The 19,503-nt window shown below is 50.4% G+C and overlaps 1 protein-coding gene across 4 annotated transcripts; it reads left to right on the top strand.

The window, feature by feature from the left end:
• Positions 1-3,247: 3,247 nt before the first annotated feature.
• On the top strand, positions 3,248-18,091 carry TCEA2 (transcription elongation factor A2). 4 transcript variants are annotated; one of them, XM_071572899.1, is made up of 10 exons: positions 4,723-4,793; positions 5,913-5,975; positions 6,642-6,747; positions 7,843-7,933; positions 13,269-13,402; positions 14,321-14,377; positions 15,072-15,226; positions 15,570-15,716; positions 17,144-17,215; positions 17,790-18,091. In XM_071572899.1, the coding sequence occupies exons 1-10, from the start codon at positions 4,731-4,733 to the stop codon at positions 17,796-17,798; spliced, it is 897 nt and encodes a 298-aa protein (XP_071429000.1). In that variant the 5' UTR covers positions 4,723-4,730; the 3' UTR covers positions 17,799-18,091. The 4 variants fall into 4 exon arrangements, with proteins under 4 accessions (XP_071428997.1, XP_071429000.1, XP_071428999.1 ...); XM_071572898.1 differs by having other exon boundaries at positions 4,760-4,830; XM_071572896.1 differs by lacking the exons at positions 4,723-4,793; positions 17,790-18,091 and adding an exon at positions 3,248-3,464 and having other exon boundaries at positions 17,144-17,759.
• Positions 18,092-19,503: the final 1,412 nt, after the last annotated feature.

Consider the following 19,503-nt stretch of genomic DNA (forward strand, 5'->3'; position numbering starts at 1 on the left):
ACAGCTCAGAGTCCAGTGGTTCACCCAAGGACAGCCAGTCCTTTGAGTAGTGACTCCAAGGCTGAGGTCCTGGAGATGTGGGCACCCCTGAAGTTAAGGGGTGTCATACAGCAGAGCTTCTCTGGGGGTTTCATGGATAATGAGGTGGGTGGGCAATGCTGAGTCCAAGAGGGCCTCTCACCTCTGTCTTACCAAAAGCGGACCAGACCAAGCCTTCAGTGGTTGGGAGCAGAAAAAGGGTGGAGTTTGGTGGCTGATTTCCAAATGAATAATGGTGACTTGAACTTCTGGGGATAGTGGAAGCACAGAAAGCTCGGCTGACTTGATCCAGCCCCTTCACTGCAGACAAATCAGCTGAGAGTCACTTGGGAAATACTGTAGCCCAGTGGGAAAACCAGGTGAGATTTTGTGGGGTTTTACATTTCAGGAAACTTCTCCTGGCTCCCCCAGTTCTGTTGCCAAGGGCAGCTGCCAGTGAGGCACCACATATAGAGAGTTTCAGGGCACCTCTTGGTGTGCAGGGGTCAGCAAAAGCCCCCTCTCAGCCCCTCCCCAGAGCTCCGCTTCAACAACGGACTTGCCCCTGCTCTGTTTTTAGCGCATTCAAGTAGCTGCCTTCACAAGAGGTAAAAGAAAGTTCATGGATCCGCTGACAGATCAGCCCATGCGGGAATTTCTTTGGGAATTCCTGCAATAGCAGGTTGGCTCCCGCGGAGGTGGAGTTTCCTCTGGATCTACCTCCACCCAGGCTTGTGGAGCGCTGCGGCCACCGGCTACACGCTCGGGGGGCTGGGCTGAGCGACGCCACCGCTGAGCCCCAGCCAAGGTCAGCCAGGAACCCTCCCTGCTCTGCAAAACGCCTGTCCTGTTAACCCTTGGGAAGAGCAGAGCCGCAGGCTGGCAGGGTTGGGCTGCAGAGCTGGCCCCTGCCCGTGGGCATGCAGGGGCAGGGGACATGTCCGGCAGGCAGATGGGGCTACAGGCGTGAGGATTTCATGCCATTCTGTTCCTCGGGGTCCTGCTGCCAACCAGGCAGTTGTGGGGCCTGGGTGAGGCCAGTCACCATGGCGGGAGGCCAGCACTGGCAGGGTGATGGGTTCCCACTCGGAGGCCGGGAGCGATGGGGTGACAGCGCTCGGCATCAGTGACTGTGTGCTCTGGAATCTGAGACACGTCCCTGGCCATATTTGTGGTCAGGAACCATCTTTGCACTGCAGTGTTACAAACCACATTCACAGTGGCAGCAGTGCTGCTCGAGCGTGTCTCTGACGCCAAGGACCGGCGTGACCCGACCCCACACATGGGACAGGGAGCCGCCTGCTTCCAAGGAGATGCAGAAGGTCCCCTTGTTGGGACTTGTTTCCTTCTCCCTCATCAAAGTGGGCCTCTCCAAAATGGCACCCCCTCGCTCCACAGCCAGACCCTGCCAAGGCTGGAGGCTTTCCAGATGCTGCAGAGGCTCCAGATGGCAGGTTGGAGGGAATTTGCCTTCACAAAGGCCAAGACAAAAAGTTTCAAGGTAGCTCAAAGTGTTGTGCCAGGGAGAGGGTCTGGAGCTCGGGTTTGGTCTGGAGACACCTCTGCTGTTTTGGGGAGGAACAGGAACAGAAATGTCTCACACATCCAGGGAGCAGCTCTTACCCGAGGGGATCCCAGAGGTCTGTCCAGCTCCATGCAAGCTGCCATACGGAACAGTGAGCTGGCAGCTGTAGGTACCCAATGGGCAGATTTGGGGACAGCCACCAGCAGAGCTTTAGCACTGATCTGTTCAGTACTCCCCTCTCTGGAAACATTCAAACCCCACCTGGATGAGTTCTTGTGTCACTTGCCCTAGGTGACCCACCTTGGCCGGGGGGTTGGATTGGATGATCTCCAGAGGTCCCTTCCAACCCTAAGGATTCTGTGATTCTGCTCTCAGAGACTCAGCAGCCCCAGGACAGAACGAGGTTAGAGCTGAGTGCTGGGAATTCTGGTTCCCAAGATCTAATTGTGCATCCCGAGGGCACACGTAGCACATCCCCGTGCTTTCACATGATCTGCAGCCCCGCCGGGGCAGGACGCGGCCGCTCTTTACCAGCACAGTCAGGGCTCTCTCCGAAATTTCGGTGCTTGGCGAGCGCTGCGCGGGCGGCTGTGCAGGAGGAGGCATGGAAGTCCTCTCTGCCAGGAACCAGCTGGAGGGAGCGACAGCGCTCAGCGGCAGCTCCCGGGGGATGCGCTGCCCTCGCACAGTGTACGAGTGCCATCTATAGGGGTTTCCAGCCCGGCCACCCCCAAACCATCCGGCCCCTCGGCACCCTGCCAGCCCCGATGGTGAGTGGTGTCCAGTCCCAGGGTTGTGCGGGGGGCGCAGCCCCGTGCCCCGCTTTATCCAGGCAGCAGGGTCAGCACGGCCATGGGTGACAGTGACAGCACCATAGAATGGTTTGGGGTGGAAAGGATTCCGAGATCACCTCGTTCCAACCCTCCCCGCAATGGGTAGGGACAGCTTCCACCAGCTCAGGTTGCTCCAAGCCCCATCCAACCTGGCCTTGGACACTTCCAGGGATGGGGAAGCCACAGCTTCCCTGGGCAATCTGTGCCAGGGCCTCCCCACCCTCGCAGGGAAGAATTTCTTTCCAATAGCCCACTCTAACCCTGTACTCTGTCAGTGTGAAGCCGTTCCCCCTTGTCCTGTCACTCCATGACTTGTCCAAAATCCCTCCCCAGCTCTCCTGGAGCCCCTTTAGGCACTGGAAGGAGCTCTCAGAGGTGTTCCCGGAGCCTTCTCTTCTCCAGGTGAACACTCCCAGCTCTCCCAGCCTGTCTCCTTAGCAGAGATGCTCCAGCCTTCGGAGCATCCCCGGGGTCCCCTTCGGATCGTTCCCGCAGTTCAGGACTGGCTGTTCCCACCGTTCCCGGGTCGGGCCGTTCCCGCAGTTCGGGACTGGCTGTTCCCACCGTTCCCGGGTCGGGCCGTTCCCGCGGTTCGGGACTGGCTGTTCCCACCGTTCCCGGGTCGGGCCGTTCCCGCAGTTCGGGACTGGCTGTTCCCACCGTTCCCGGGTCGGGCCGTTCCCGCGGTTCGGGACGGGCCGTTCCTGCGGGGGCTGCCCGGGGGTGGCTCAGCCCCGAACTGCAGCCCCCACAGCGCCCCGCGGCGGCCGGGCGGGGCAGTGCCGGGCGGGCGCGGAACATGCTGGGAGTTGTAGTCCAGCGGCTCGCCTGCGCTCCGGCAGGCGGAGGGTGGGGTGGGATCCCTGAGGACTACAAGTCCCGTCGTGCCCCGCGCAAGCCCGCCCCGACTGCGGCACCGGGGGCCGAGGTGGGCACCGGGCTGCGGCCGCAACTCCCCCCGCCCGGACCCCCGTCCGGCCCCGGCCCCGGCCCCGGCCCCGGCCGCGGGGAGCGGCGCGATGGGCGGGGAGGATGAGATCGTGCGCATCGCCAGGCGCCTGGACAAGATGGTGGCCAAGAAGAACGCGGTGAGTGGCGGCGGCGGGGCCCCCGCAGCCAGCCCGGTTGGGGCGAGGAGCCGCCCCCCGCCCCGGGCTCTGTCTGGCGGCCGCGGCCCGCGCTGTCCGCGGGGCCCCCTCCTCGCTGCCGTGCTGTAGGGACCCCCTGCCTCTCCCTCGGTGCGCGGTGTGAGGGACCGGCCCCTCCTTAGCCCTCCTTTGGGGGCCTCTCTCTCAGTGCCGCCCCCGGCGCTGTCGTGCTGGAGCAGAGGCTCCCCCCCATCAAGGTGGGCATCCCTCCCCCAGGCCCGCTCTGCCTCGCCCTCTGCCTTCGCCATCCGTTGCGGAGGCGTGGGATCCACCCTGTCCCCCCGCAATGACAGGCAGTCGGTGGATCCCACCCTGCAGAGTGTTCTCCTCTTGGGGAGCATCCTCAGCCCCCCTCTCCTGTTCCTTTGGGAGCCCTTGGGCAGGGGGATCCACCCCAGCGCGGGCTCCAGTGTGCCCGCAGGGAAGCCCGCAGTGCTGATGGATTTGTTTCCTGCATCCCCATCCCATCCAGCACCGCCCCTGCTCACTCCTGTGGCCGCTGGAGCGTGGAGCGCTCTCTGCAGCCGGGGGGGCTCACAGGGTGAGCTGTGACTGCCCGGGGGGACAGTAGCCAGTGTTTCCTGCTTAATGGGGTATGTCAGTGCTCGTGGGAGCACAAGCAACGTCGTGCAAGTGCTAAGGCAGCAAGCTGGCAAGGTTTTGTGACGGGGGTAGGCTGTGCATCTCATTTTCGGGGCAGGAGAGAAGGGATTTGGGGGCTATGGTGAGTGGGAGATGATGGGCGAGGAGGGGACGGGATTAGAGGAATGTGGTGGGATGCTCAGTACTGCTGTCCCATGATCTTCTGGATGCTGGACTGGCCCTGCCAGCCGTGGGTCGGGTCGGGTGAGCGCTGGCATTTGTGTCGCAGCTGTAACAGCTCAGGGAAGTGTGTTTGGGCTTAAAGCACAGCCTGTGATGGCTGTCCTTGGTGGTGGCAGCTTTCAGCGCCAGTGTTGAACTAGGAAAGGAGCAACTTTGCAGAGTTTGCTTCCAGGTTCATTGGGAAAGAGACAGCTTCTCACATGAGGGGTATGGAGTGTTTCCTCTTGGTTTGCGCTTGAGATGGTGCTGAATCTCCGCATGTTTGTTGTGCCGGCTAATCAGAGAACTCTTCCTGCAGGACGGTTCCTGGAGTACCTGTTTGTTGCTTTAGTTTTTGCATGGATCTCCATTTGCTGCCGTTGTGCCAAGCCATTTCTGGTAATGGAGACAGGAATCACCCGGTCACTCTGTGTATTCAGGGCTGGATGTAAATGGAACGGAAAGGTGTGAAACTGCCCGAGGGGGAAGTTGGTCCTTCTGGGTACGGTAACGCTGGTGTGAGTTGCTTGTGTGCACGCTGAAAGCTTTAACTCTGCTTTGGGCATCTGTAGGTTGGATTGCAGCTGGATTGCATCCTGGGATGAGTCGGAAATGGCCCTTCTGGATAGGCAGGACGGGATTTGAGCACAGCGCTGTTGGTGCAGGCGGCTTGGCTTCGCTTCCCCACAGTCGTGGGCTGTGCAGACTTTGTACTGCTTGGAGTGGTCTGTGTTGTAAATGAGCTGCTAAATGTGAACACTGGAAGCCTTGTTCGACAGCAGGGGGTTGGGAGGAAAGAGCCAGTTTTATGCCAACCTGGGATCCACTGGATGGAGACTACTGGCTTCTAATTCTCTGAGTGTCTACCAGTTTTAGGCATCTACAGATTTCTAGCGAGATTTTTTTCTGGGTTCCGGGATGCAGAGATAACATAAGGAAACGTCACAGAACAATTGCAGGTGATCAGCTCTTCAGCATCACAGCTTGATGGCTTTGCTCCTGCTATCAGCTCTTGTCCTGAGCAGAGTGGGGTATTAATATGAAAACTGGGAAGCAACTACATGGAAATTCATGCTGTAGAAAGAGGATCCTTTTAGCTCTGTCTCTGGACAGCAATTCTGAGCTTTAGGTGGGTGATTGAAGTTCTTGCAACTATGCTAAATTGGTATTGTAAGTTATTATCCTTTATCAGGGCCTCAAAAATAGTGAGTTTGAGAGCAGGACTGCTCCTGCCAGCCAGGTGGTTTGCTGGGGGGACAGTTGTGCTTCAGAGTGTGTTTCTCAGGTGTTAAAAATGTTAAGCTTGCCAGGTAAGGGTAATAAACTAATGCTGCAGTTGTACCACCCAGCAGCAAAGATCTGTAGCACTCCAGTGCTCTTCTGTTTTGCCCATTCCAATAATTCAGGTGCTTTCAGGCTGTACTGTCTGTCCAGAACAGCAATCCCAGCAGGAAGCTTGCTGATGTTTCAGGGAATGCTTGTTGGTGTTTTTCCCTTTTGAATTCAGCTTTCTTGGCCTGTTCCCAAATTGCATTTCTTTACAAGAAGCTGAGGCACTCATTCTGTTTCTCTTTTCCCCTCCAGGAAGGTGCAATGGATTTACTGAAAGAACTGAAAAGTATGCCTATGACTTTGGATTTGCTGCAGGTGAGTCGCACAGGTAGGGTAAAAAGCTGAAGTCTGCATCTGGATGAGTTCAACAGGTTGTCTAAGTAAATTTAATAGTTTTCCTCACACTTTTTTGCCTCATGCAAAGCATCAAAATAAACATTAAATCCAATAAAATGGTGCTGAACTGGGATTTTGGGCTGGCAATTAAATAGCTCTGGGTCACCATGTTCTGCCTGAAAATTGTCCACAGGTAATGAGACAAATGTGGGTAACTGCTCAAATCTTGGTTTTAGTCTGCAAAAAGAGGAAATACTAGATTAAAGTAGCAAGCAAAGGGCAGTCCTGGAAAAAGTTCAGATCTTTGTAATGGTGATATTCAAGACATTGGGGAAATGTGAACAGAATTGCAATTTGGAGGTTAAAATGCATCTTGGAATTCTCCACTCTAAGATAGAATGTCCCTTTAGGGTTGTCTGGGGAAGGGATTTGTGGGTGATTGGATGTTTCTTCTGATCAATTCGAGGAAGCTGGAGAGTGTCATCTCACCCCTCCTAAATTGTAAGGATCATAGAATCATTCTGCAAGTCCTTGGGTACTCATATCTTGGTCATCACTCTGACTTGGTCATGGTTATTTCAGATTTCGGTTATAAACAAATAACGAATCTGTTCTGGTGTGATTCATTTGAGTGTTCACTTGCAGTCCACCCGCATTGGGATGTCAGTAAATGCACTGAGGAAGCAGAGCACAGATGAAGAAGTGATATCACTTGCCAAATCCCTCATCAAATCTTGGAAGAAACTTCTAGGTAAGGAAAACAGCATGTTCCTGTCACATTCAGCTTGTGAAGGAGCTGGCTCCAGCAGGAGGCTGGGTTTCATCAAAGAATTTACCTACTGATCTGACTGAAACATTCTGGCAAATCAGCCTTTAAAATTCCACCCTCATGTCTTTCAAGTTTTATGTTGTATCCTGCATCCTTCTGGATTTAGCTCCTGTTTAGCCAGCCCATCCTTGGAAGAGCATTGACAGCTTCAGGATTATTAACGTGTAGGTGTGCAGATAATGATTAGCAGCACTGTTTGCAGAAACAGTACCTGCTCTCTGAACCCTCCCACCCCACCTTTGCTCTGTGGGGCATCATCACTGTGTGTGCTCTCAGCCTCGTGCAACAGCTTGCAAAGGGAATGCTGGAATACATTTTGGGTGATGAGTTGGAGAAGGACCTTAGTTTAACACCTTGTAGACAAATTCACATGGACTGTTTCCAGCTGCAGAGGTTTTCACAGTTTTGGGCTCTCTGTTCCTTGCTGGGGTGGATGGACATTACAAGGACTGTTTTCCTGTGTCCTGGCTGGACTGTCATCTCCACATTGGGTTGGGTGTATGTTACACTCAGGCAGTTTAGCTCTGGGTCAGATTTGTTGTTCAGTGTCATGACAGTCCTCTTCAGGGTTGTGCTCTTGGATTTCAGCAGCACTTGGGAATCAAGACAAACTGTATTCCCAAAAGGACCAACCTGTACTGGCTCTTCAGGAGGTGTTGGCTGGAAATGCTGCTTTTAATGGTGCTTGAGAGAACTTGATCTAATTCCTGCTTAGCAGCCAGTGAGTCTCTGAAAGAAACGCTTGTGATGAGGCATGTCTTGTGAGCAGGCTTATCTCCCAAGCAGGGAGGGGTGGTTGCTCTCTAGTTTGGTGAGGAAAGATTTTGTTTGAATTAGTTTCTACTTAGAGGCAAGAAAAAAGGGTCTGTTGGAAAGCAGGGAAGGCCATAAAGGCGTTCTTTGTCCTGATTCTTTTTGGAGAATAATAACTTGGGTAGTGTGAAGACATTGATGAGTGTGTACAGGGCTGTAACATAAAGACCAGTTCTAAATCCATTTCTCTTCTTTTGAATGTAGATGCTTCTGAGGAAAAAAGTGAGGAGAAGAAGAAAAGCCTGTCCTTGCCAACATCTTCCTCCAAGGAGACTGGTAACTCAAGAGACCAGAGGTAATGCTTCCCTTTAACCAAAGATGACACTGTTACAGAATTAAGATTTGCTTTAATATTTATTTTTAAGTGTCCGAATTGGGGATTTTGTGTAGTCAAATTCCTGATCAGAGATGCTGGAAGTGTTTCTTCTTCAGGTTGGTCTGTGTGATGTTATTAATAAACTGTAATGCAGAAATTTACATCTACAAAATACAATGGCTTTAGTGAGTTTTTAAATTTTATTCACATCTTACGAGTTTTTTACTCTTGATTATATGTGGTTTGTTCTATAAGTAAAACATTCCTCTGTTCATTTTTATGTTGCATTTTTATATATTTTTGCTCATTTCTAACTTTGAACTCTTAGAATGAAGATTATTTTCTACCTTTACAGTCTTGAGTGATGGATGAGATTGACCGATACATTATGGTAGTAAAACTGCAATTTCTTCATCCTTGAAAATTCCCAGGAGGAGTCCCCTTTTCCCTGTAGGCTGATGTCCCCCAGCTGGCAGGTCTGCTGCAGGTTTGCTCCTTGCCATGCCTTGAATGCTGCATCCTGTTTCCACTGCCTGTGATTGCAGTTGTTGAGTGGAGACAGGGATCAAAGGGGAAGGGTAAAATGGGGTTTCAAGCTTTATTCCAGTGCCTTCTCTCAGCCTCAGATCCCAGGAGGGTGTGTGCTTCATAGATTGGGCTCTGAAGTAATTAGCCAATTTCCCAAGTTGGACAGAAGATGTAGAATGTTCAGGCTATAGCCCTGCTGCTTTGCAGGATGTTCCGTTTGCAGCACATGTTGGTCACTTCCTTGTCACTTTTTTCATTTTTGCTGAGGTCTCTCAGAGCTTGGCACTTTGGGTGAGCCTTTGTGGCTCAACATAGAGCTGCTGGTGGAGGGGGCTGATGGATGGAGGGGGCTGATGGATGGAGGGGGCTGATGGTGGAGGGGGCTGGTGGATGGAGGAGGCTGCTGGTGGAGGAGGCTGATGGTGGAGGAGGCTGCTGGTGGAGGAGGCTGGATGGAGGGGGCTGCTGGTGGAGGGGGCTGATGGATGGAGGGGGCTGCTGGTGGAGGGGGCTGCTGGTGGAGGGGGCTGATGGATGGAGGAGGCTGCTGGTGGAGGGGGCTGCTGGTGCTGAGCATCCTGACTCTAATTGACTGGTGTCTTTGGTTATCTCACTTCTATAAAATGGGAAAGTGGATTTGTAAAGAAAGCACTGGGGAGACTTCACAGCCAGACTGGAGTTTATTAGTGATGCATTGCAGCTCAGGAGTGAGGGCTGTGCAGATCTGTGTGTATCTGTGTGTGATTTCACTCAGAGCAGGATCCTGGCTGTAGACATGGAGGCCAAACCCCACTGCCTCCTTTCTCTGTCATTTATTATGAGGTGTGTGGAGTGGAGCTTTCTGGCTTGTGATGCTGATGGTCCCCTGTGCCTTGGTGTGCTGCAGATACTGCAGTTTTGGTTTGTTTTGTTTTTAATCCTTGATGCTTTTTACATGTATTCAGCCTACATCTTCTGAATGGCAAAGCACCCTCTTGGCTGTGAAGGATGAACACAAGCCAATGGATTAGTGTAGCAGAGCAGGAGCAGCAGCCAAATCCTGGTGTCAGTCTGTTGAGCCAGGGTCAGTTTCCAGAGGCAGGAATGCTTATTCTCCAGTCCTGCAAAATAAACTACTAGTCTGCTTTAAAAAAATAATAATTTATTTGCAGTGAGGAGTCATTGTTCTTTGAAGCAGAGGAGTCTGACTGGTTGCTCAGTGTGTGATAGCTGGTTCAGATGAGGCTGCAGTCAAGACACCAAAGAGATCAGCTTGTATTCAGATATTTCAGCCACTTAGTCTGATAGATTTTGGCCAGGCTTTCCTCTGTCAGGGAGAGCTCTTGGCCTGAAACTCATCTTGCTTTCTGGAACACAGATGTAGAAATCCCTGTGTGGTGACTGCAGGTATCACGACAAGACCTGAAGGCTCTGAGCCAGCCAGTGTGGAGCTGGCACCTGTGAATTTAGATGCTGCTTTACTTTAATCCAAAGCACATTCTGTTGTGCTGTAGAATTTCAGACCCTTAGAGTAGCCCATTTTAATGGGCTGTGTCTAGTGTTTCTGTCTCTGGCAGCAGGAGCTTTTTCTTTCCCAGGATTCTCTAAAATGCCTTTATTAGGTTGTTCTGTGTCTGTGGCCTGAATTTAGCTTTTCTGTGGAATTTTATTCCAGTGCAGCCCTGAGTTCTGCTCACAGTCCTTGGCTGCTGCTTTGCCACCATTTTGTTCCAGCATAGCCTTTTTTTATGTATAAACTTTTGTTGCCTGGATAGATTTACAAGCTCTTTCTCCTGTTTAACAGGAACAGTGTGAACCACAAGGATTTCCTGAAATAAGTCTTTTAGGTGTCTTTGAGCTCTATTTCCCAACTATTCTATTTATAAACTAACCTCTAAACCTTAATAAATAAGTTTATGTCTTTGGAATGGCTGAGGAGGCTGTTTTGTCTGATTTGAGAGGGCTCAGCTCTCATCCTGGCATGTATGACAGGTCTGTGTGTAGGCAGATGTGTCTGTCCTCACCAACTAACTGCAGGGGAATTACCATGCATCTTGACTAGCTTTTATCTACCTCCAGGGAATAAACATCTAAATACTGAAGTCGGTAGCATTTGCAGATAGAACCTTCCTGAAAATCAAGTATTAACCTCTGCAAGTTTTAGTTTGGAGACCTGGCTTAAAGGACTGAATGTGGTGAAGGTCAGTGTTCTGAGTTCACACTGAGTTCATTGAGTTCACACACAGGGTTTTGCTCTGGGAGACCTTAGTCTGTTGCTTGCAAAATGAGACAAAATTTAAATCTGGAAGAGCTCTCAGGGTAGTTCTCCTGGTGCTTCTCCAGCACCACCTCTGTCCAAGCTGTCCCTGAGAGGCTTTTTTCTAAGCTCTTCTTTGACAACCCTAAAAAGCCTCAGGGTAAGGCATTTCCACAGCTGCCTTTGGCAGTATTTCCAATTCATTACACACCTTTACAGTCTGAAACTCCTTCTCAATCAAAACTTGTCTTGCTAAGATCATTTTTAAGTGCTTTTGTCTTTAGCAGGTGTGGAGGGCATTTTTCCTACCATCTTCATTTGTAAGGAATTTCAGGACTTGTCTCCTTTAAGTTTTCCCTGCCACAAACCACCTGAGTTCCTTCAGTCCTTCCTTTTACTGTAGGTGTATTTTCTAGGCCTTTTGCCTTTGTCCTTTGGGAGCTCTCATTTTTCCAAACTGTTTTATGCAACATGAGCAGCTGTGATTTTCAGATTGCTTATTCCTGAGTTGTGTATGCTCAGTGTATGCACCACTGTGAGTGCTGCCTCTGATCTGTGTGTAGCTTCTTAAGCACAAAAGTACCTCATGGCAATTTGGGAGAAAATCATCACCTAATGGATTATTTACAGGCTAAGTTGCTTCTTCTTTTTCTAACACGTGGCAGCGTAAATACTATTGAATGTTTTGAGCTGTTTGGACACAAATCTGTTCTTTAATAGGCTCCTGCAGTGCTGACCAGTAAAACTAGCAGGTAAAAATGGTTTTATTCAGCTACTGGTGAAAGACAAACACAGTAAGATCACAGTATAATCTCCCTTGTAGAGTGCATCTCCTTCATCTGAGCAAGAAATTAATCCTCTGCTTTGGTTTGACCTGAACAGTTTGCTGAAGGTTCACTGGTGGATGGTTCTGGAAGGGGCCTGGCCATGTTCTGAACTGTGGAAATCCAGTAGCCCCAGTGATGATCTATGGGATTTTAGCCAGACTGGATATGACCTTAGCTGCAGAACTTCCCAGGATAAGTGTCTGGAGTTGTCTGGCTCAGTTTGTGCAGCAGCAAAATCGGAAGGTTTTCAGCTTAGTGCTGTTTTTCTGTGGGCTGACTAATCCCTTCCAGGACAGCATAGTGGAAGTGCTTGTTCATAACAGATTTATTTTTGATGGCAAAGAACTGGCAGTAGTGACCCAGCTTAACAAAAGTTGTCAAGCCACTTGGATCTTCAAGGAGATATTGCCAGCATGGTATGGGTGAAATATAAAGGTTTCTTTGCATTAATGTTACCAGGCATTGGCCATAAATACAGTGCATTTTACAGCCCAGTCACCAAAGCCAGGGCAGTCTCTGCTGAAGAAAAATCACTATTCTGCTGCTTAGATTTAAGGGGGAGAACAAACCTCTAGAAAATCATCTGTGAATCATAATAGCCCAGATCTTTAACCAGCAGTATTTGCAGGGCTGGCTAAATCCACATGCAGATTTGGGCTTTATGGGTGCACACCCAGCTGAGCTGCTCAGTGGAGCTCCTTCTCTGCCTGTACACCCCGCAGTGGTGACTCAGCCTGCCCACACCATGTGCAGATTGTGCAGGCAGGTCTTCCTCCAGCTCCTCTGGCAGGTAACCTGACTGAGTCAGCCCCAGCAGGCAGGTGTTTGCATTCCCTTGCCTGTGCCCATGATTTCTTGCAGGTGGAAATTAAGTTATTTTTGAGAGCAAAGCAATATTTCTTAGTCCTGTGCTAGCCCAGCACCTGTGTGAGCCATGTGTGGCTGTGTAGGGGTGCTCTTCTGTGAGATGAGTAATTAGACTGTGGCTCAGATTACAGGAAAAAGGAAGATCCTTTTATGTGTTATGCTTTATTGGTGTCTTTTAAATATTAAAGCTGAAGGAGGCATTTTCTTTTTTTAAAATTTCTTCTCCTTAGCACAGCAGCTCCTTCTTCTGGAGTGGCTGGTATTGGCTTCTCTGATTTCTGCCCCAGAAGGCAGCATGCTGCACTCCTTATTGGCTGCAGAGATCTGGAATGTTTTTTTGTCTAGCTGTTCTCTTTCCTGCTGCCGAAATCTTGGTGGTAAAGAATGAGGTGTAGTGGTGCTTTCTGCTTCATTTCTGCTGAAAGCAGTTATGGACCTTGTGTCCTGCAAAGTCAGAGAGGAACAAAGTACCTGGATCTGCACTGCACTGCCAGACTGAGAGAGCACTGATGGTCCTGAGTGCATTCAAGTTACTGGTGGTGTCCAACACTAATATTTTCTCTTGATGGCCAGTGTTGCAGCAGCTGATACATGTTGAATAACACCAGATGGTTGGCAGGGATTAAACCTCTGCTGGCAGCCAGCAGTGTCCACAGGAGAGCTCGTGCCTGTGCTGCTGGTGTTGGCTGCTGTGTGGTGCTCTGTGCTGATTTGGGGCAAGTGCCTTTTGCACTGTGTTCCTCTGACTGGTTCTGTGTTATGATTAACAGGATGCTTGGCCACATACCTGCTGCTCCCTTCTCTGCTCTCAGTGATCCGAACTGAGACATTCTGACAGGTGAAGTTTCTCTTTTAGCTCCAACAAGAGGCAGGAGCCTCCGAAGACTCCGACCACCCCCAAAATCACCACCTTCCCTCCGGCACCCATCACCTGCGATGCTGTCCGCAACAAATGCAGAGAGATGCTGACAGCAGCTCTCCAGGCTGATGGTAAGTGCTGGGGGGTGCCCTGCATTCTCTGAAGTGCTTCACAGCTCCTGGAGCATCCTAACAGACACTTCTGCATCTAAGTCAGTGCCAGCTCAGCTTAGATGTGCTGTTCTGGAGCAGCCATGTCAAAGGATTATTGCTGGCAGCTCAGTCTAGCCACTGCTCACCCCTTTGATGAACTGGCTGCTGTTGCAGCATTTTCAGACAGATGGAGAAGCTCATGAAGTCTTTATTTCTATCCTTCCTGTACTTGTGTTTATATGCTGTATCAAATGCTTTGTGTAGCTCCTGGGAAATACCCTTCAATATGAAATCTGGGAAAGAATCCTCTTGAGCTTTTCCCTAACCTCAGCTCTGCTCCACCTTCCCTGGTTTATGGCATTGGTTATGGTACCCAGTGTCCAAACTCAGAGCAACTGTGCACTCTGTATGGTGCTGTTTAACTGCTGTGTGGAAGAAGAGGGAAGGAGCAGACAATCCTGAGGTGAGATGAGAAAGGAAGGGCTTGATCCCAGTGCTGCACATTTCTCGACCCTGCCAGAATGTTGGTCTAAGCAACTTCTCACTGACACCAATATCTGATGGCACTCAATTCCCACCTATATATGTTTGATTTCAATTATACCAAGAATATATTGGAAAACTTAAGTTCTGGGGCCAAGGTTGTTGTTAGCTTTGTCTTGTACAGTCCATGTCCTAGAGAGGCACAGGGCACAGACTGGCTGGATTAATGCTTTCATCACTACCCTTTTCCAAAGGGTTAGAGAGTAGCCAGAGCAAAGGCCAAGATGATATTTGATGGAAAGAGCATGTAAATCAAAATATCAAACTGTCCAGATCTGTATGTCAGACATGCTGAGCCTGGGGAGCCCTGGCCTGGCTGGAAGTCACTGACCTCCTGTTTCTCTTGTGTTACAGACGACTACATTGCCATTGGTGCTGACTGTGAGCACATAGCGGCCCAGATTGAAGAGTATATCCTTACTGTACAGCCCTTCCTCGAGGGCCTGTGTGCCTCCAGGGATGAAATCCGTGTTCTCAAAGGAAAAAGAGTCTGTGTAAATGCTTTGCTGCAACTTGTCAGGCTGCTGGGTCTGGTTCCAGCTCTGCTTGGCTGAGTCCTGGGTCACTAAGGAACCACGAGTGTGGTGTTGGGAGCTCAGGTAATCCCTAGGTTGTCCTTCCCATCAGTGTGCTGTTCTGCTTTTCACTCCATGTCCAAATACCTGCAACTTCCCTGTGCTCCATGTACTGTTAAGGAGAGTGTGCTGATCTAGACAAAGCAGTGGAAAAGATGGAGCAGTGAGGATCAGGTTCCATGTCGATGTGAGATAAGCCAGGAGTTTGCCTGGTTTGGGAGCTGTAAGGTAGGAGGTGCAGCTGGGCTCTCACAGGGAAGGGATTTGTGGCTGCCTTGCTGGAAAAGCAGGTTTAAGAATCTGAGCATAACAGTATTTCCAGCACTATGAAAAAGCCCAGACTGGAAGCCCCTGGACACTGGGATTGTATAAACCAGCTCTCAAATCCAGCACTGACCTCCTAAAGCAGATCTGCTGTTGGGTCCCCTTATCCATGTCCTGCCAGTGGGTAACACTCCCTGCTCTTCATGAGTGGCTGGGAAGTGCTTGAGGCCTCTGGGTTGATGGCAGACTCCTTGACTGCCCTGCACGCATATACCAGGATGTCAAGAACACTGACATGAAATACAAAAACCGTGTGAGGAGCCGCATCTCGAACCTGAAGGACTCCAAAAACCCTGAGCTGAAAAAGAACGTGCTGTGTGGAGCCATCACCCCCGAGCAGATCGCGGTGATGACCTCAGAGGTGAGGAAGCCTGAGGAGCAGCATTTGCTTCTTACAGGGGATGTGTCCTGAGGTTTAGCTTGAGGCAAAGGGCTGGGCTGCAGGCAGGGTTGCAGGTTTCTCAGTAATTGCTGTGTGTGGACCAAGCTAGCAGAGGGGTTTGCAGTGTGAAGAGTAGTCTGTTGAGCTTTCAGACCATCACTGGGGCCTAGGTGTGAACCAGAAACCAGGAATGAAGGCTTTGTGTCTTAATGCCCTTCTGTCAGGCCACCCTGTCCTGTTGGCTGTTTCCACTGTAGTGGGTGTGGTAGTAAAACTGGACAGAAGTGATTTTTTTATTGCTATTTTTTGTATTTTTTTAAAGGAAATGGCCAGTAATGAGCTGAAAGAGATCAGGAAAGCCATGACAAAAGAAGCAATCCGGGAACATCAGATGGCCAAGACAGGAGGGACACAGACTGACCTCTTCACCTGTGGGAAATGCAAGAAGAAGAATTGCACCTACACCCAGGTTGGTCTTCCTGCTTCTACAGCCTCCTACCACTGACCTCTGCACAGGACATGATCCATCATGGTCATGAGCTCACACTACTGTGTGACAGGCCCTGCAGGCACAAATGTTGCCACCTTTTTGTACACTCGAGGCTTTCTAAATGTACTTTCACACATTGTCCAATGTCCTTGGAGCTTGTGTAGCTCTTTTTGGCTCATTTCTACCAGAGCAGGAGTTGTGCAGCACTAAGGAAGCTTTCAAAAGTACAGCAGTGCTCTACATGGAAAGCAGGTGCTGGGAATGCTGGGATTCAGACAAGAAAGGAGTGGATAGCATAGAGGAGAGACTGCAAAAGCCAAGGCAGACATGTTGATGATACTAAAAGTGCACATTAAGAATAACCTGCAGCTGCATGAGACAGGTGAAACAAAAAGGAATACATGAAACAGTGATGTGAGCAGAAAGAGGATTTTTTTCTCTATGGCCAGCTGTGTCTTCTAAATAGAAATAGCAGGAGCTTTTCTGTATTTTTACTAGTTTTCCAGTGAAATCACTAGTGGGTGATGAGATACTGTAAATCCCAAGTAGAAGAACTGGTGTTTATGAGCAGGCAGTAATACTGGGAGAAAATTACAGAATTTAGCTATTCAGCCTGCTTGCAAAAGTGCTTAATTTGCATCAAGCAAATACTGTGGCTCTTGCATATTGGGTAATTACACACATAGATCACCATAATTACCCCTTGGCATAGTTCTGCTGCTTGACTTGTGCAGGAGCGCCAGTGTTTTCAGTGTAGATCTGCCCTGAATTCAAATGCCATAAAAATCTGGTTTTTAGTAAAGTATGTGTTTCTGGCAAGAGCCAGTCAGAGCCAGCAATCACATCTGGGTTAAATATTGGAGTTCCTTAATGGCTCAAATACAAACCAAACTGGAAATCTGAAGAAACCTGGTAACCCAGAGTTTGTTCCTGTGAGGCCAGGATGTAGGACTGGTCTGTAAATGGGAATGGCTTGAGTGCTTTTTTATGTGCAACTGTGGAACATGTGCTTGATGCTGAGGGTTTTGTCACCTCACTGCTGGCCATGTCCCTCCCCAGGGGACAGTCTGGGGAGGAAGTGGCTGTGGGTACGTCCATCTCTGGATCCACCCACAAGGAATGGGCAGCAGAGAGGGTGCTGAGGAGGGCAATCTTGCTGCCTCACCAAAATACATCACTCAGGTAGTGTCAGGCTGGAGAGGGATCATGATCTATGTACAGGTGTATCTGTGTATAACATGACAACCAGACTTGCTCTACAGTAAAGCTCCTTTTGCCCTCCCAAGGTCTCATTGATTTTGTGACCCCAACCTGAATCTCTGGGGGCCAGAGGGATGGGATGCTCCCTGTGCCCTCCAGGGGCCATGTGTGATGCTTGGCTCTCACTTTGCTCCTGTCCTCCCCAGGTGCAGACCCGCAGCTCCGATGAGCCCATGACCACCTTCGTCGTGTGCAACGAGTGTGGGAATCGCTGGAAGGTAGCACACCAAGGCTATTACTGGCACTGAGGAGTGTTGGGGGGGCTGCACCCACCATGCTGCAGGCACTTGGCTGCTACTCAGGTGTTTGCCAAACTTTCACTGGCTCTAGCAAGTGATTGTCCCTCCCAGCAGAGAGGCAAGAGCTCCTGGGTTCATCCCATCTCTGCAGACCAGCTGGAGTCAAGTCTCACTTCCACATTCCCTGTTCCCATCACATCCCTTCTTCCATGATGAGCTTCACAAGGCTTTCCATCTTCCCTCTCAGAGATGGTGGTGATGACATTCAGGATATCAAAACTGCTTTTTCACACTGTGCACAGAGCTTGGGGGTGAGCAGGAATCTCCTGGTCAGTGGTGAGCAGAAATGATGCCACTACAACACACCAAAGAGCCACAGCTGAGATTCAAACAGAAGCTTCCTTTGGTCCCTGCTTCTGAGAACCCCCAAGCCCTTGTCAGCTTCTGAAACAAGCCCATCACCTGGATCCTTACATTCTTGTAGGCAGCACTACCCTCAGCTCCCGTTGGCAGTGAGGTTTCTAATTGGGGTTTAAACTCCCTTCTCTTGCAGTTCTGCTGACATGTGCCATGGCCCGAGAGCGGCAGCCAAACGCAGACCCGAGCGCAGCCTCCACTCGCCAGCTCCCACGGCAATTGTGTTTTGTGTCCCAGTGAGATTGCATTGTCACACGCTGAGAGAGCAGCAGGAGGGAGGCCTGGGGCCTCACAGAGAGCCACAGCCCTGGGCTGACAGCTTGGCAGGAGAGCTCACTAAACACACCCAGTCGTTATTTTCTCATCTAAGCGAGTACGGTCACTTTCTCTTCAAAACTAATATTAAACATTTTTGTCAGTTTCTGACTTTTATTTCAACTGTGTGTGCAGCACTTTGCTTTTGTGGTGTGGAACTGCATGGGAGTTTGACAGATGGTCCATGTCCAGGTGAATGAGGACTGACTGGAGCACCAGAAAGGGCGATGTGATTTGTAGATACAGCCATCCTCAGTGCATGAAGGCTTGTTCCTGTCAGCTTATGGAAACTAAACCACTGGGCCAAGCCTTGGGGTGGGTGAGTGGGTGGGTGGGCAGTACTGTTGACAGATGGGACACAGATCAGATGTTGCTTTCCATCTTGGCAGCATTCACTTGATTTTGCAGTGATTCCTTGGCATCTTGAGCCTTTAAAAGGCCAACAGCATTGGCTGTGGCAAAGATGAGAATGTGATGCCCAGGTTATAACAGACTGAAAGCAGGATGACACCAACCACAAAATAACCTACTATAAACTTGATTTGGGGAAGCAGGACAGGGACAAAGCATTTCCTGGGACACCAACCCTCTGTGGAAGGAGATTCTTGTAGCCAAGAGCTCCCTCAGCCCTAGGCTAGGAGCAAGGAAAGCCAGGGCAGTGACAGAGAGTGTCTGGCAGCCTCTAACTGTTCTTGCTGCCTCCCAGAAGGCTGCTCCCCAAGGCTGCCTGCTCCCCATTGCCATCATGCTGGGATCCTGGGAACAGGTAATCTTGATGGAGAAGCCATCAATAAAGAAAGTGGAGGGGATCCATGAGCCAGTGGGAGTGTTCAAAGGGAGTCCCAGGCACTTTCCTGCTTGTTTGTGCTCTGCTCTTTGCTTGATGACTGAAAGGTATCCTGGATTTTCAGAGGCTTGCTGGAGACACTCAGGAAGAGTGAAAATACTGCAAATACAGGAAATTTTCCAGAGGATTGGATCTGAGCACCGCAGCTCTTGTGCTGACCAGCAGGGCAGGAGCATTTGCAGTCACATCTAATGGCATTGCATCCCTCTTCCAGAATGAAAAACAAGTTTATTTCCACTGACTTCCCAGCATGCCAGACAGCAGACATTGAGCAGAGACCTCGGAGATGTTTGGAAAGGAGTAAGCAGCCACATGAAAGCAGCGGAAAACGTGCTCACAGCCCCTTTGAGGGCTGTGCTGCTCCGGAGACAGGGATCCCACCAGCATCCTTCGCTCAGGGCTTTCACTTAAGATGGTGCAGCCAAGTCTCCCAAGAAGGAAAAAGTTTCAAAGACACTGACAACTCCTTTAAGCCTCACGAGTCTTGTGGTGAATGGGATTATTCAAGCCAGGCTTGGGAGGGAGCAGTGTCCTCGCAGTGATGCCGAAAAAAAGCTTCAGGATCTGGAGCCCACGCTGGCCACGGCACTGGCTCATGTGCTGGCAGTGGGAGCCAGCTCTTTACAGTGGCTGTTGTCTTTCTTCTCATGTTCCTGTAAGGAGCAGAGTTGAGTTTGGGTACAGCTTG

Source organism: Pithys albifrons, chromosome 18 (assembly GCF_047495875.1).
Source record: "Pithys albifrons albifrons isolate INPA30051 chromosome 18, PitAlb_v1, whole genome shotgun sequence".
NCBI lineage: Eukaryota > Metazoa > Chordata > Aves > Passeriformes > Thamnophilidae > Pithys > Pithys albifrons.